General features: G+C 34.7%; 1 protein-coding gene across 3 annotated transcripts in view; it reads right to left on the bottom strand.

Annotated features, from left to right (window-relative positions):
• Positions 1-15,561, bottom strand: part of HIF1A (hypoxia inducible factor 1 subunit alpha) — a 41,959-nt gene that overhangs the window by 10,904 nt on the left and 15,494 nt on the right. For 2 of the 3 annotated variants that reach the window (XM_007471700.1, XM_007471701.1), the window contains exons 2-7: positions 11,032-11,222; positions 10,393-10,538; positions 10,213-10,297; positions 6,381-6,493; positions 5,248-5,447; positions 755-861 (exon numbers count right to left, since the gene is read on the bottom strand). In XM_007471700.1, coding sequence (XP_007471762.1) covers positions 755-861; positions 5,248-5,447; positions 6,381-6,493; positions 10,213-10,297; positions 10,393-10,538; positions 11,032-11,222 — 842 coding nt within the window. Of the gene's footprint in view, positions 1-754; positions 862-5,247; positions 5,448-6,380; positions 6,494-10,212; positions 10,298-10,392; positions 10,539-11,031; positions 11,223-12,349; positions 12,448-15,561 lie in introns of those variants that run through there. The other variant, XM_007471699.1, reaches the window with a different exon arrangement.

Below are 15,561 nucleotides of genomic sequence, written 5' to 3'. Positions count from 1 at the left end.
TGCTGTAGTTTCCAGAGAACCAAAGATGCTTCAAATAGATGTGCTAGCATATTTGAATCTCAGTTGATATCATGCTGAAGTCTTCTGGCAATTTAGGCAATCTTAATTATTGATTTGGGAGAAAGTACTAGATAAATAGTAACAATGATATCATCATGAGTATTGGGACCCTGACTGTGGACTTAGGCCCGTTTTGCAGTTCAAGGCTAATCATGCTAACTCAGTGACATTCAGGCATTCCCAATCACACTGGGAAGTCATGTTTAGGTACAGATTAAACAGGCAATTGAGAAATTCCAAAGTTTTACTTATCATGGGATCCTCAAATAACATTCATATGAGTAAAACTGAGCATTATGTCTTACGTCAAGTGTACCTGTTTCCACTAACTAGTGCATGATGTTGATCATATTTGCATTCATTGATTCACTGAACAGTTATTTTCTCAGTGCGTTCTTTGTGCCAACTGTTCTGAATACTTAGGTAAGAATTCTGAAAATGATGCTATATTCTATGATACATATTTTTTAGATTTTGTAAAATGCCTGGATAGTTTTATATATTAAATGATTCTGCTTTAACTGGTATTGGTTACAATAAATACAAAACAAAGATTTAATGACCCAGATCACTTATGAAGTGGTTTATTAAAATGTATGGTCTAGGAAGACTGGTTAATTTTAACCAAAAAGTTAGATATATAACCAAACAGTAGAAATTGCAAGAGTTAAATAATTAGAATATCTATACTTACTATCATGATGAGTTTTGGTCAGATGATCAGAGTCCAAAGCATGATAATATTCATAAATTGAGCGGCCCAAAAGTTCTTCTGGCTCGTATCCCATCAATTCTGTAATTCTGTTAAATAAAAAATGTAAGTAAGAATAAAAATGACGGAAACTAACTAATGAAGAACATTTTGCTTCTCCAGAGTAACTGATATGCCTTAATCTTATGGACAATTGAATTTTCAAAAATAAAGAGCATTCTTCTTTGTTTAGATAAACTTGTATCTCACCTATAGTAACTCTACAGTTACTAAATGCAGCACCATGCATTTCTTTAAGCCCTAAGGGTTCATCCTGCTATTTAACCCTTTTATCTGTTACCTATTTTTATCATATTTTATTGTACACACTTTTGGTAATAAGACAGTTAATTAATGTAATAGATAGATATGAAGGACTGCTAAATTAAATGATAAAGGCTTTAAAAGTAGTTAATGACATTTAATTTAAATTATAGACTAAACTCATAACATTATTCTACCATAAAACCAGATTCTTTTTGTGTGTGTGTATACAAAATCAGATTCTTTATATAACAGTTCCTCTAGGCAAGGCTTCACACTTTGGGGGATCAATATCTACTACAAAATTTTAATATAGGAACTAAATAAATTCATATTTTGTTGGTTTGGGGAGATACTCTTGTACTTAGTTTTTGAAATTACATAAAATTATAGGAATTCATTTCAGATGAAACTGATATCAAACTGAAAATGAACTGGAAAATAATCCATTTACCCATTCTGGTTCCCTGGCAGTTCCTTTAGAACAGAGACTAGATCTTAAGACTTTCTCTAACCACAGTCTGAAATGGAGCCCGTTTCATGAGAAAGAGAAAGCTGTCTTCTTAGCACCACGCTAAACAAATATTCTCTCCTTTTCAGGGAGCAAAACATGAGTTAAGTTCTTTGATTTCTCAGACTTTAGGATTCAAAGGACTTTCTAACTGAGGCACAAGCAAAAGTTATATAATGCACTGTATCCAAAAAACCAGCTAACTCCAGAAAACACACAGGGGAGATATCCTTCTCCTAAAAAATGTATAAAAGTAATACTGTTTGTGTTGTCATACCTTAAGGCAAGATCTGCCATAGTTTATTCCAAAATAAATAAACAGATAAATAGCTGAAAAAAACAGAAACTAAACAAAACTAAGCCAAAATCCAGAATTCTTTACTTAGGGATATCTCTAAACACATCTACACTAGGTGGCAGCATTACAAAAGAAACTACTGTTTAAAAAATCCAAAAATCCTATTTCTTTAAATTATGCTTTAAAAATGATTTTAATTGGTCTCATATAGGTTATATGTTTGAATAAAACTCTCATGGAATTAAAATTTTTTCATTATCTCAACCTTTATATTCCCATATGTGCCTGGCATTGTTCTAGATGTGAAAATGCAAAGGCAAAGTATGGTGAATTTTCTGGTGCACTTACCACAGTACTTATGAAATTATGTGGCAAGTGCAGTGATGGGAATCGTGCAGGAATCAGAGGAACCAGCCCTATCCATGATAAGGAATGGTGGCGGTGAGGGACAGCTTCTTATAGGAGACTTATGAGTTGAGTATAAAAGAGAGTCAAAGAGAGAGCAAAACCATTTCGGAAAGAAGGTACACTACAAGCAAAGCCAGAGATGAGAAAATGGTCGACACTGTACAGGCAACAAAGACTCTGACGTGGTTAGCAGGGGGAAGTGGGGAGGTGAGGTTGGAGAAGTAGGAGGATCAGTTAATGAGAGCTTTTGTGTATCACGTTAAGGAGCTCTGATTTAATCAGATGTCAATCAGTGCTTCTCAATCTGAGCTGAGGTATGTCTATCACTACAATATAAACATCAAAATATAAACAGCATTATTTTCCTAGAAGGTCAATTGTATTCATATTTGAGGGAGAAAGGTCAAGATAAATTAACGTTAGAGAATTACATAGCTTTTTGTACCAAAAAGGGGAGGAGTGATCCAGAAAGTTTAATCAAAGTGTTTTTAATGGACTAGGAAACCTGTAATCTAAAGCAACTGTGCAGTACAGGATTCATTCATTCTAAGTATCATGGGGTGGGAATTAAACTTCATTTCTACTTTAGTGCCAGTTGTCGTGCCACAAATATAGTAGATGCTCAAATGTTTGAATGATTATAAGTGGAAATTAGTATAATAAATAATAGCCATTTGTGGGACATTTTGGATATAAGAAGTTTGATATGTTAGATTTTCTCAAAATTGAGTAAAATTTTTTCTATATCTTGGTTCTTAGGGGTTATAGCTGTGAGAAGTTCCTAAAAAGAGCTCTAACCAGAAAACAACAATCTCCTGGTCAGACTCAAAACCTTACTTGGTTGGTCTCTAAGCAGGCTGCCTTTACCCCTCTGCCACGACCATTTTGCTTATTTTCTAATATAACCAGAAGGGGAATGTCACTCCCTTTCTTGTTTTCTCATTGTAGCTCCATTGCTTTTCTTTCTCCCCAGCCCACCCCTATACTTCATACTGAGTTCAAAAAATAAAAAATAATTCCTTAAAAAACGATGGGCCATCTCTGTTCTGTCATACATTGACATAAATACAGGCAGCAAACACCATAAAATACTTCTTAGCTCTTCTGTCTTCATTCTTCTTAAAGCTAACCCCAGTGGTGAAGCGGTCACTATGTGTACTAGGCACTAAACAAACTCCTTACAACAGCCTTTTGAAGCGTGACCCTTATTTAACAGATAAGGAACATGAGATTTAGAACAGTCAAGTTGTAACACCCAGGCCACACTGTAAGTACCAGGACTGCAAGCCAGGACTGAATCAAGAATTATGTGATTCCAAAGCCAGTGCTCTGTCACATTTTCTTGTCCAGTAGGGCTGGGGCTTCTTATCCACTTCATGTTAGAGCTAAGGGCTTCAAGTCGGTTTTCTCACATAATGTTCAAGTTGAAGATAATACAGATACATGTATTATACTCTAAACAAACTGATGCTCAAAGAAAAGTAGTAATGGGTCTAAGATCATCTGGATATAGGCAGCAAAGTCAGAATTTAGTAGTCTGGGTACAGAACCTATGCCTTCAGCCACTGTGTTACACAGTCTTATAGTAAACAATGGGACAACCAAGCAAATAATTACAAAAGCTGAAAAAAGGTTATGACAGAATATGTATAAGGAACGGTAGTTTTTTAAAGAAACAAGGAAAGCTCTACAAGTAGATGCAGTAGGCGGCTCTTGGAAGCTAAGTACATGTTTGGAGTTGAGGAAACCATCATTGCACTAAGACAATAAAAACAGCATGTGGAGTTCTCTGGCTGTAGGGTGTTGGGGGCCGCATCAGAAGGGGTCTTCCCCTCCTCCTGATTAATTTGGAGAAGTCAGCAGGGGCCAGATTATAAATATCTTTGCTTGCCATGCTAAGAAGTTTAGATTTATTGCATAGGTCTGTTTTTCTTTCAGCTTTTCAAAATGTATGTCTTCCTTCGATAAAAATCTCCTGCTCTTATAATATTTTTTATAAACAAAAGTTTTTTTGTGTGTGAAGATGAAAGGAAGCAACTGAGGCATTTTCACATGACATGATATGACTTTCACATGAGGAAGTCCACTTCTTGGAAACCTGGATGAGATTAAAAGGGCACCAATCTGCTGGCAGAGATGCAGTTAGGAGACTATGGCAACAGTTCAAGCCAAAGGTAATAATAAGCTGAAGAACTCAATGGCAGGAAAGCAAGAGTGGAAGGAGGGAATGGATCAGGAGGTATATGTACATAGTAAATCTATTAAGATTTAGGAACCAACTGAGTGTAGATAATGAAAGCAAAAGAAAAGGTAAGGACGACTTCCCAATGTTTGCTGGAGTCATGTGTCTACAGTGGTAATATTAATCGTGATAGGCATTAAAAGAGGAAAAGCTGTTTTTGAAGTTGTTGTTTAGGGGTAGGAGTGTTTCAGTCAAGTACAGAAATATTTAGTTTATAATACAGAAGAATATCCAGATAAAAATATCAAATTGGCAATTAAATGGAAATAGTTATGAGTAGAAATTTGAGAAACAGCAATAGAAACCATGGAAAAGGATGGAGCTGCTCAGGAAAAATATGTAGGATGAGGAAATGACCAAAGACTTTCTTTTCTAATCCACAAACAGAAGTAATCCTTCCTCAAATTATGCACTGTATATCTCTGAAATATATTTATTTTTTCTTTAAATAAATTAGAACCCCTAAAGGAAAAAGACCTCATCCTAATAATCTCTGGATAGCACCTGCTAGAGTAAGTATGTATGGTACATAGTAAATGTGCAATAAATGTGGCTGAATTAATCTTTAAAGTTAATTTTACTAAATTCTAGGATGTATGGTTGTATTCAACTTAAGTGGAAGAAAGCATACATAGTCTTTATTACAGTTAATAGTTTAAAAAAGTTCTGTGGACTAATTAAAAATTTCAAGTTATATTTTATATTTCATTTACCTTTCATCACAGTAAGAAAACTTCATATCCAGACTGTGACGACTGAGAAAAGTCTTGCTGTCTAAAGGAATTTCAATATTTGATGGATGAGGAATGGGTTCACAAATCAGCACCAAGCATGTCATAGGTGGTTTCTTATACCCACATTGAGATTCGTTATTGGTATCATATACATGAATATGGCCTGTGCAGTGAAGTACCTATGTAAGAAGAAAAGCAAAGCAGTTCTTAAAAAAATTTATGCTAGTAAAAAACAAAATGCAGAGACAGTTGAGTCTGACATGGCAAGTAAGCTTTGATAAAATTTACTGTCATTAGTAGATTACTACATTTTTGAAAATCAATAAATGTTTTCCCTACAACACCACCCATGACCTACTCCTCAGGCACCATAAGATTACTCTTTAAAAAAATTTGCCTTCATACAAATCTGAGCTGATTTTTCACTTATCTGGTCACTGTTTGATGGTTATTTCTTGATCTGATGACTGTGTTTCAACACTGAGCAAAGAAATGATACAACAATGAATAGAAAATTAATCTCTATCAAGATTCAAACACTGGGTGGTTGGCAAAGCCAGTAGCGTCACAATACACATAACTTAAGTTCATGCCTCAAATTTGTGAATTACTACACTGTTTGTATGTTAAATCTATAAATGCCAAGGAACAGTAGTTTTTCCCTCATAGTTCTAATGCTATCTTAATTTTATTTATGTATTTATTTTTGGCTGCACTGGGTCTTCGTTGCTGCGCACCAGCTTTCTCTAGTTGTGGCGAGTGGGGGCTACCCTTTGTTGCGGTGTGCGGGCTTCTCATTGCGGTGGCTTCTCTTGTTGCAGAGCACGGGCTCTAGGCATGCGGGCTTCAGCAGTTGTGGCACATGGGCTCAGTAGTTGCAGCTCGCAGGCTCTAGAGCACAGGCTCAGTAGTTGTGGCACACGGGCTTAATTACTCCGCGGCATGTGGGATCTTCCCGGACCGGGCTCGAACCCGTGTCCCCTGCATTGGCAGGCGGATTCTTAACCACAGCGCCATCAGGGAACTCCTCTAATGCTGTCTTAATATTAGAAATGTCAAGATGTATTAATTTATCTATAAATCAAGTGCATTCACAGATCATTTTTACTTACTTTCCATGTTGCAGACTTTATGTTCATAGTTCTTCCCCGGCTAGTTAGGGTACACTTCATTCTGAGAAAAAAGCTCCGCTGTGTATTTTGCTCTTTACCCTTTTTCACAAGGCCTAATGAAAACATGAAATAAACTTAAAAAACATAATTAAACACACAAATTTATTACAGTAAGAATAGCATAGTCTCCAGCACCTAGGTGCTATTCAATGAAAAGTGTCAACATGAGCACAACTGCTATGCGCATTCTAACATACCCAAGGGATTTAACACACTTCTAGTAAGTAATGGGTTCACAGTAGTAGTGATTCCCTGAGTTGGTGGGATGAGAATCCATATTTGGGATAGCACCTAATCATTTCACATTCAAGCCAGTAAGGTTGGTCAAATCACAAAGAAATATAAACATGGTATGAATTTGCCCTATAACTGTGTTATTAGTGTACAAAGCATACCCAAAAAAAGAACTTCAGCAAACTCCTCCAAACTTTTACTAGATGCGCTAGCTCAATTTATAATAAATATTCTGTATATTTATAGGACTTTTAAAACAGAAAATTTCTTTTCAATAGCAAGTAACATTTTTATATATCTGATTTTTCTTAAATCTTCCTGTAAAGCAAGCAGGAAATTATCTCTACTTTGTTACTAGGAAAACAAAAACAAACAAACAAAAAAACATGTTGAATGACTTTTCAAAGCAAAGTTAGATTTAAATAAACTCAAGTCTATTTACTCCCATTCCAAGCCTCAGATAACTAAAAAAATGAGATTAGACTCAGGTGACTAAACAAACAGCAACTTGATTTCTCCTCTTCCTTGATCAGTCTGATTCACAACAAATACAAAAATATTCATTATTCAGGATCTGGACTAGATACTTCAGGCAGTGTAAAGATGAACAAGACACAATGCCTGTCCTGAAGAAGTTAAAAATTGAGTATACGTAGTGAGGCCAATGACAATAATACGATGTAGAGTAAGCGCCCAAGGCTTACAAGAACTCTTTAAAGGAGTACAGAGAGAGATTAGAAGATAACTTCTAGTCAAGGGGAAACCAAAAAGTCCTTCTTAGAAAAATAGACATTAGAATTTCAGTAAGTAGAGATGAATAAGAAGAGTATTCCAGGCAGAAGGAAGAGAACGAAAAACAGAGAGGTGAGAAAAAACAGCACATATCTGGGGAACAGTGCATAGTCCAGTTTGACTATAATATAAAGTACATGCAGAGGAGTAATGAGACAAACTTAGAAGGGATGGTTAGGGCTATAACTATAGAGGGCTATGGATGCCACAACGAGGAGTTCAGCCTTAAATATACAAAATACAGCTTCTAAAAAATTTGAGTTGGGAAGCACAATAGGAACTTAAGGAACATTAATCTAGCAGCAATATATATGATGTGTTAGAATTAGAATACAATGATGGTAATGAGGGGCTGAGCAGCAGGCAGTAGAAGTGAAAAGAAGGGCAACAAAAGACAAATGAAGAGGTACAATCTATAAAAACTCAAAGATGAATGGAAATAAGGGAGAAGAGAACTTTTTAAAAAAGACCTGGAGATTTTAAGGCTAATATATTGAAAGAAAAGTAACATGTGGAAAAGAAACAAGATAATACGTTTAAATTAGGCTGCTTAGCTAGAAATACTGGACTCTTGAGAAAGAAGAGTTCTAATTCATACTCACAATTACAGAATATAGGCAAGTTGGGGCAGTCTTGGTGCTGATACAAGTTATTTGGGTTTACTTAAATAGGACTGAATTTGCCCTCCCTAGAAGCATTTGAAAGTGGATTTTAAGAAAGACACCACAAGAACTGTAATGGTCTTGGTGATGGTATTAGGGATGTGTGTGTGTGTGGGTGGGCGTTGTGGTAGCAGCAGAGATCCACATGTAAATTCTTTGGGGTATTTTCAGTCCTTCAAAACCTAAACTTGAATTGGACTGACCTTTGGGAACCCAAAGCCTTTGAACTGGGACATGAAGATATTAATAAATTTAAAAACTATGGTAAGTGAAAAGTACTAGCATTTTCCTAATGAAAAAAAGTTTTTAAACAACTAAGTTTTTAGCCCTATAAAAATAAATATTTTATAATAATTTACTGAACTCTAAATCTTATTTTTAGAATTTAAATGAAATAGGACTATGCTGTATAAACAATACCACAGGCTCTTAGTGTATCATCAAAATGTGATGCATTGCAGCAGCCCCACTTTGCTAAAAGTGAAAATCTGCATTTTTCTTTCCCAACAAAATATCAAAAATTCATTAACATTAGGAATGATTTTTTTAATGTTCATAATTAAATCACAAATTTATTATAAGAGAGCACATGTGCTTTGAATGTTCATGTGCTTTAAAAAAACACTTGGTTAAAAACATACATTTAAGCTATAATAAGTAGACTATATCTGATTTAGAATAATGCATTAGCATCATTACCAAATCAAAACAAGACTTCCATATATCCATGCATTTATAGTCTAGTTCAAGGGAAGCACTGAGCTGCCAATACAAACCTCAAAGTGTAAACACTATATTAAACTCATCAACGGCCCACTTAGGTCCTTGCTTAGAGTATATTTACTCCTCCTTTACACAGAATTCTAACAAGTATTCATTTGCTTTCCAAGTTCACAGTAAGAACACGGCATGAAATTAAATAACAGAAGAGGGCTCCAAGGTGAGAAATGGCAGTAGAATGTAGTGAGAGTTGGTGAACATGAAAAGAGCTCTAAAGTACTAAGGAGTGTGGACTTGAGCCAGTCTACCTTAGTTTAACCCTTATTCTGCTGTTTACTAACCAAGTAATCTTCAGCCAGTTATTCAGTAACTCTGTAACTCAGTTTCCTCAGTAAAACAGAAATAGTTAACCTCACAGGGTTTTTCAAGGAGTTAAAGCACATAAAATTCAGAAAACAGTGTCCTGGCACAGAGTAATCTCTCAATAAAGGTTAACTATTAGTATAAATGAGGTGAGATTAAACAGAAAACCATAAAAAATTATTAACAAAGAAATATAAATGAGGTTGTTTAATGTAAAAGCAAACAAACTTACACTTAAGTGGGAGAGCTGCAAAGAACAACCACAGAGCAAAATGACAAATTTTCAGTGTGGTAACTTTTGAGTCATGAAATAAAGATCAAATTATGATCCATATACTCTGTTTAAGAAGGCACAGGTGTGAAAAGACTTTAATTCAGTTTTTGTAATTCACAAGGTACTTTTCTCCCAAATCTTGGAACATTTGATTATTTTTAACAATTCATTCCTGAGTTAAAGGTCCGAGCAGGTCTTTTTTGTTACTGCTAATGTGGAGGCATCCATAATGTAATACTTTCTAACTGAATTGCATAGTCTCAAATTATTGTGAAGAACCTGAGGGGTCAGACAGCAGTTATGCTCTTTAAAATTGGGGAAACTTTTTTTTTCTTGGGCATTTAGAAGCTTGAACCCAAACTGGCACCTCAACTTTAATAACTGTCTAAAATCCTATTATTTGTATTATGACTTCCCCTTGCCTTAAAGTTACATTCTAAATTAACTTCCTTGGTCCTGATTTTTATTTATTTTTCCATTTTATCAATTCATATATTTGTATAATTATTTATGGATTAGGTGGGCTTTTTAAAAAATTTAGGTATTTTTATGAAATTCCTAAAAAATAGAATAGCATGGACTTAACAAAGAATAGAGTAACATTTTATTAAGCATGAAACGAGGTTTGGCCTTAGGTTACAACAGCAGAATTTTTAAATTAGTGACAGTATCCAATTAGGTAAAACCACCTGTCACAATAAATCAAACAATAAACTTTTCTTCTCACCATTTCTGTGTGTAAGCATTTCTCTCATTTCCTCATGGTCACACGGATGAGTAAAATCAAACACACTGTGTCCGGTTAGTTCAAACTGTAAAAACAGTAAAAAAAAAAAAAAAAAAATTAGACCTATAACATAAAATCATAAACACATACAGAAGGGCTCTTAATATGTGGGTATTTTACCTGAGTTAATCCCATGTATTTGTTCACATTATCCGAAATGTAAATCATGTCACCATCATCTGTGAGAACCATAACAAAACCGTCCAAGGCTTTCAAATAAAAGCAATTCATCTGTGCCTTCATTTCATCTTCAATATCCAAATCACCTAAAAAAAGCACAAGAAGAAAAAAATTAGTTAAAAAGTTATACTTAAATGATAGTAATATTCAGATGTTTCTATAAAGTTTTCCCCAGATACTTTATTTAACACATGCAGCATATATTTTTTCTATATATTTAAATTTTTTCTCCTGTCATTCTTTTAACACAAAACAGTCTAGGCCAGAGGACAGGAAGACTAAAATTAGATTTTCCAGGGGCTTTTAATGATTATTTAAACTAATGAAGCAAGGCAAACCACTGAAAAGAGAAGGGTCATGTCATTAGATACAGGTAGGTAGGCAGGTAAGTGCAGCAAGAGAAAAAGAGGGGGAGGGAGGCCAATACCTTAAAATTCCTGAATGAAGCTTTAAAGGCAGGTAATAAAAAGGATATCATGTTACAAAAGAAGTGAGAGTATGACCACCTTCTAAAAGTAATTTCCAATTACTTCTGATTTCTAATTTTTAGACCTATCATGTCCTTGTAAAACAACTCACCAGCATCCAGAAGTTTCCTCACACGCAAATAGCTGATGGTAAGCCTCATAACAGAAGCCTTATCAAGATGTGAGCTCACATTATGGGGAAGTGGCAACTGATGAGCAAGCTCATAAAAAACTTCAGACTCTTTACTTCGTCGAGATCTGGCTGCATCTCTAGACTTCTCTTTTCGACGTTCAGAACTTATCCTATTTAACAAGAGAGGAGGAGGAGGAGAGAAAAAGACTACGTTAGTTTGCGTTTGCTTGAATAAAACTCATTTTACATTTTTCTGCTTACCATGAAAGGATAAGAAGATGCTATGTAGTTAAATTATATAGAGATTTATCCTACTACATAAATGTATTTTTTTAAAGACAGCTACACAAATTGTTGGATTACTGCAGACAAAAGGAACTCTCACAAGAAGTCCAAGGTGAAGCTTCACACCTGTCCAAAGCAAGTGTTTCCTCCCTGGCACATCAAATTGGAGAGGATGTTTTTGATTTGGCCAAAATTTTAAAAGTAGCCTGTATATCTAAGGCTGCACTTTCATAGTCATTCAAAAGTAGTCTCAACTTAGAGACTTTTTACCCTCTATGCTAGCTACCACATGAGCAATACTGACTATGAGCTACAGGAATTTATATCAGCATCTATAATCAGCTACTGTTTTCAACTTGCTTACTCCTTTAGCAACCCCTTATCTATTCAGTATTACTGGTACAAAAGGTACCAAATAAATGCAGGTGTATGGAAGAAAAAAATGATATGGCATAATACTAAGAATTTAAGAGAACAGTTTAAGGAAAACTAATAAGGGTGTCAATATAATCATACATCTTTAGGGAACTCTTCCAAGAATAAAATCAGTCAGAAAGATTTTCATAAGTCATCCAAGCAGAGCCATCTTCCTTTGCTTCAGTGTGTGGCACTACCTATTCCTCCTGACCCAGCTGAAGGTAAACAAGACTAACCTGGTTCTATCCTTAGCTTCTTCTTTATAGCTATTGTTTATTAAAACCTACTATGTGTCAAACACTATCCTGTACTAGTTCTCTCATAACAACCTGTAAACAGGTTAAATATTATCCCTGTTTTACGGATGAGGAAACTGGGATTCAGTAGGTTAAAAATAGCCATGCTGTACCAGACAGGATTTCAACACAGGTGGTTTTTTTTTTTTAATTTTTACTTAAGTCTCTGCTCTTCCACAAGGCTTTATCTTCTTAATGGAGAATGCTGCTTATACCTCAAATACTCAGCTGCTCTCCTATGACCCTCAACCTAATCCAATTAAATCAATTATTTATTAAATGTTGAAAATAGCCATTACCATTTATTGAGCACTTAGCACTGTGCTAAGAACCGTGCCAGCATTATTTCACTTAATCTTCCTTATATTCTGTGAATTAAGTACATGATTGTCTCCATCTTAAATCTTTCCTCCCTCCAATGATCTATAAAGTTATGAGGTTCAATCATAGAAGTAACATTCTCAAAAACAAGCAAGGCTCTTCATTCTCAGAGTATGCTCCTGTTATGCTGTATAATTACACAGTGAAATTCCAGCAGCGGTGTTGTGACAATAGTGATGATATAGTTCTAGCACTTGCTCAAGTTTGTGTGCTCATCTGACTTTTATACTTTAATAAGGAATGTGAACATTTGCTATTCTTAGTGAACTCTGATACAAAACTTTCAATTCAAGCAACTCGATCAATTTAACTTGAGTATCTTGAGATTGAAGGTGAGCTATTAAAAGTTATTACTACTTATAACTACTGATCTATGTGAATCAGGATTTTCTCAATGCTGTAGAATTTTTTAAAAACACAAAAATATATTCGATGCTATAAGTTTAACATGAAAATCCAAGTGTCCTCAGTCTACAACTTCATCTTTTATTTGCATTAGAACTTCATTGTTTTCATTGATTTTAAGTAAATGTATTAAATTTGAACTTTAAAATGTACAATAATAAAAGTTTAAAAAACCTATCTTATACATGTACTGAAGTTCCTGGGGGTGGGGGAGACATCTAGTGTGTCCCCATTGGCCCTAGCATCTCAGATACTGTTTCTCTCACTTCTTTTCCTTTTTGAATTGGCAGGTAAGAGGCAGCAGTGGAGTGGGAAACAGATTTCTATCTGGTTCAAGTAAAATCACCAAAAAAACAGTGATGATCAAAGATCTCATGATAAACCTGAATATTGGTTCAAATGCCACAATTAGTCCAGGTGATCAGAATTTAATCAGCGACTTTCATCAGATTTACTTAGCCCTCTTTCTTTTAATTACTCAACCAAATCTAAGCTACCAACAAATTACTACCCAACTGAAACACCTGGTGAAAAACTTAAATCCTTATATTATATGCTATATGCTTTTAAAGGGCATCTGATCAAGCTAACCATGCTGATGGATTATCTCTATATCTTTAGAAATAGTTGTATTGTTCAGAACTTTGAGGATAATGAATGTCCAAGATATGGCAACCAAGTTTTATAAGACAAATCCATTAGAAATGTGAGCTTGGATAGAACATTTAAAGGATAATATATTTAAGCTAGTGAAGACTGTGAGAATAAGAATTTGAGCAAGAGCCAGGATTTTGGAAAAAAAGTAAGCCTCAATAAAACAAGTAATATGATATCTCAAGAGTTGACAAACCTAAATTAGATGAAGAAGGTGATGAAAATCAGTATGTCTTCTATTCATAATCAATCTAGACATAAAGCAATCAGGAGACCTGTAATAAAGATTTAATGAAGAAATTTATCTGATGTTCTTCACATGTGACTACAGGAGCTCTTAAAACATTTCTCAGCTTAAAGCTAAAACTTCCAAAATTCTTAATAGTTTTAGCATCTGAACTGCCCAGCTTCTTGTCTACTCACAGGAAGGCTCTTTTTATCAGTTCATACCCCACAGAATTACAGTACTATTGACCACGAATTATTTCTGGTAGAGCATGGAATCTAGGTCCCACAAAGATGAATCCTGTACTATTTATTTACTTACTATTTAGATGGCACAATTGTAGACCAGAACAGGCAGATTTTTAGCATGCAAATAAGGGCACTGTTATTCTCTAAATTATCAATTCCATCTATGTTGTTTTTATTAAGTACAGATCAAGTAAAGATAGTCACACTAGAAATCAGTCAAGAGAACAGTAAAAATTCTGTCTTTTGAATAGTTTGCTTACCCATTTCATGACCATTTTAGAATCAATGTTTGAGTAAACTAGCAGTACAGTTTAATCTTTGTGGTACTATAGTTTTCACATACTTACTATTTCATTATTGTTTAGCATACAGTACTGGACAAGAAGCTAGTAGTTATATCTTCATATGATTTTGTACAGGAAATACATTTAGAGCTGCTGTCTTATTAAGCTTCTTGTGTACAGAGTTCATGAATAAGCAATAGCCATTTTACAGAGAAAGCCTATTATTCTTCAGATTAATAAGAACACAGAATAATTGCATATATGTTAATTCATCTGTGTTGTCTACTAATTGCACAAGAAAAGCCTGTTGGCCTTCCTAATTGTAAATATTGGTGACTTTAAGAACTGAAGTTAGATCATAATCATTCGAAATGTTAACAGATGAACAGACATTTCTAATAAAGTCAAGGTATAAATTAAAAAAAATATCTCAGCTCTATTATTTGCGGCTTTAAAAATTCTTTCTGGCCTTGAAGGTACAAGTTGTTGTTGTTTTGCACTTCTTGTGTATTTCTATAAGATAGACATTCTGAAGTGAAATTCCATGATCTAAAGGATGTGGCATTTAAGTTATCCTTTCCAAAAAGATCTGTTTCCATTTTTGTCTCTGCCAACCCATGAATGTGTATTTATTTGCCCATGTGTTCTGTGGTAATATATATTATGGGTCTTCTTTATTGTTTTAATCTTTGCCAAGCTGAGATATGAAATTTGTATATCTCATTGTTTTAACTGCCCTGTACTTAATGTCTCAGGTCAGAGGAAATTCCAAGGAAATTTTCATTCTTTAGTCGGCATTTTGGCCTGCAGCTTTAAACCTAAACATCACGTGGTGCGTACTATGTACACAGTGGTATTCTAAACGTTTTTCATCTATTAACTTATTTAAACCATTATATCATCACCACGTTACAGATGATGGAACCTGGATAAATAGTTTACCCAAGTTTACACAGTTAATAAATGGTAAGCCTATATTCAAACTTAAGCAGTCTGGCTCTAGAAACCATGCTATTAACACTAGACTATGCTGCCTCTCAGAAACTCATTTTAATAACCAAGGTAAGTATTCATAAGTCCAAGCCATTATTATAAAGTTCAAAATTGGTCTACTTTACATCTCCAAAGACATAAAAGAGAGGTATAGGGGTTGGCTTTGGAACTTAGGACCTGACCCTAAGCTATTCAGAGGAACTCATGGCCAGGCTCTTTCCTGGAGTCTGCTTATAAATCCAAAATTCTAACTGAAAGGCATCTAACAATGGCAATCCTTTCTGCCCCACCGACTACCTGTTCAAGGCAAAGCACCCTTT

This window comes from Lipotes vexillifer, unplaced genomic scaffold, assembly GCF_000442215.2.
Source record: "Lipotes vexillifer unplaced genomic scaffold, Lipotes_vexillifer_v1.1 scaffold531, whole genome shotgun sequence".
NCBI classification, from domain to species: Eukaryota; Metazoa; Chordata; class Mammalia; order Artiodactyla; family Lipotidae; genus Lipotes; species Lipotes vexillifer.
This window is presented reverse-complemented; position numbering and strand designations above follow the sequence as displayed.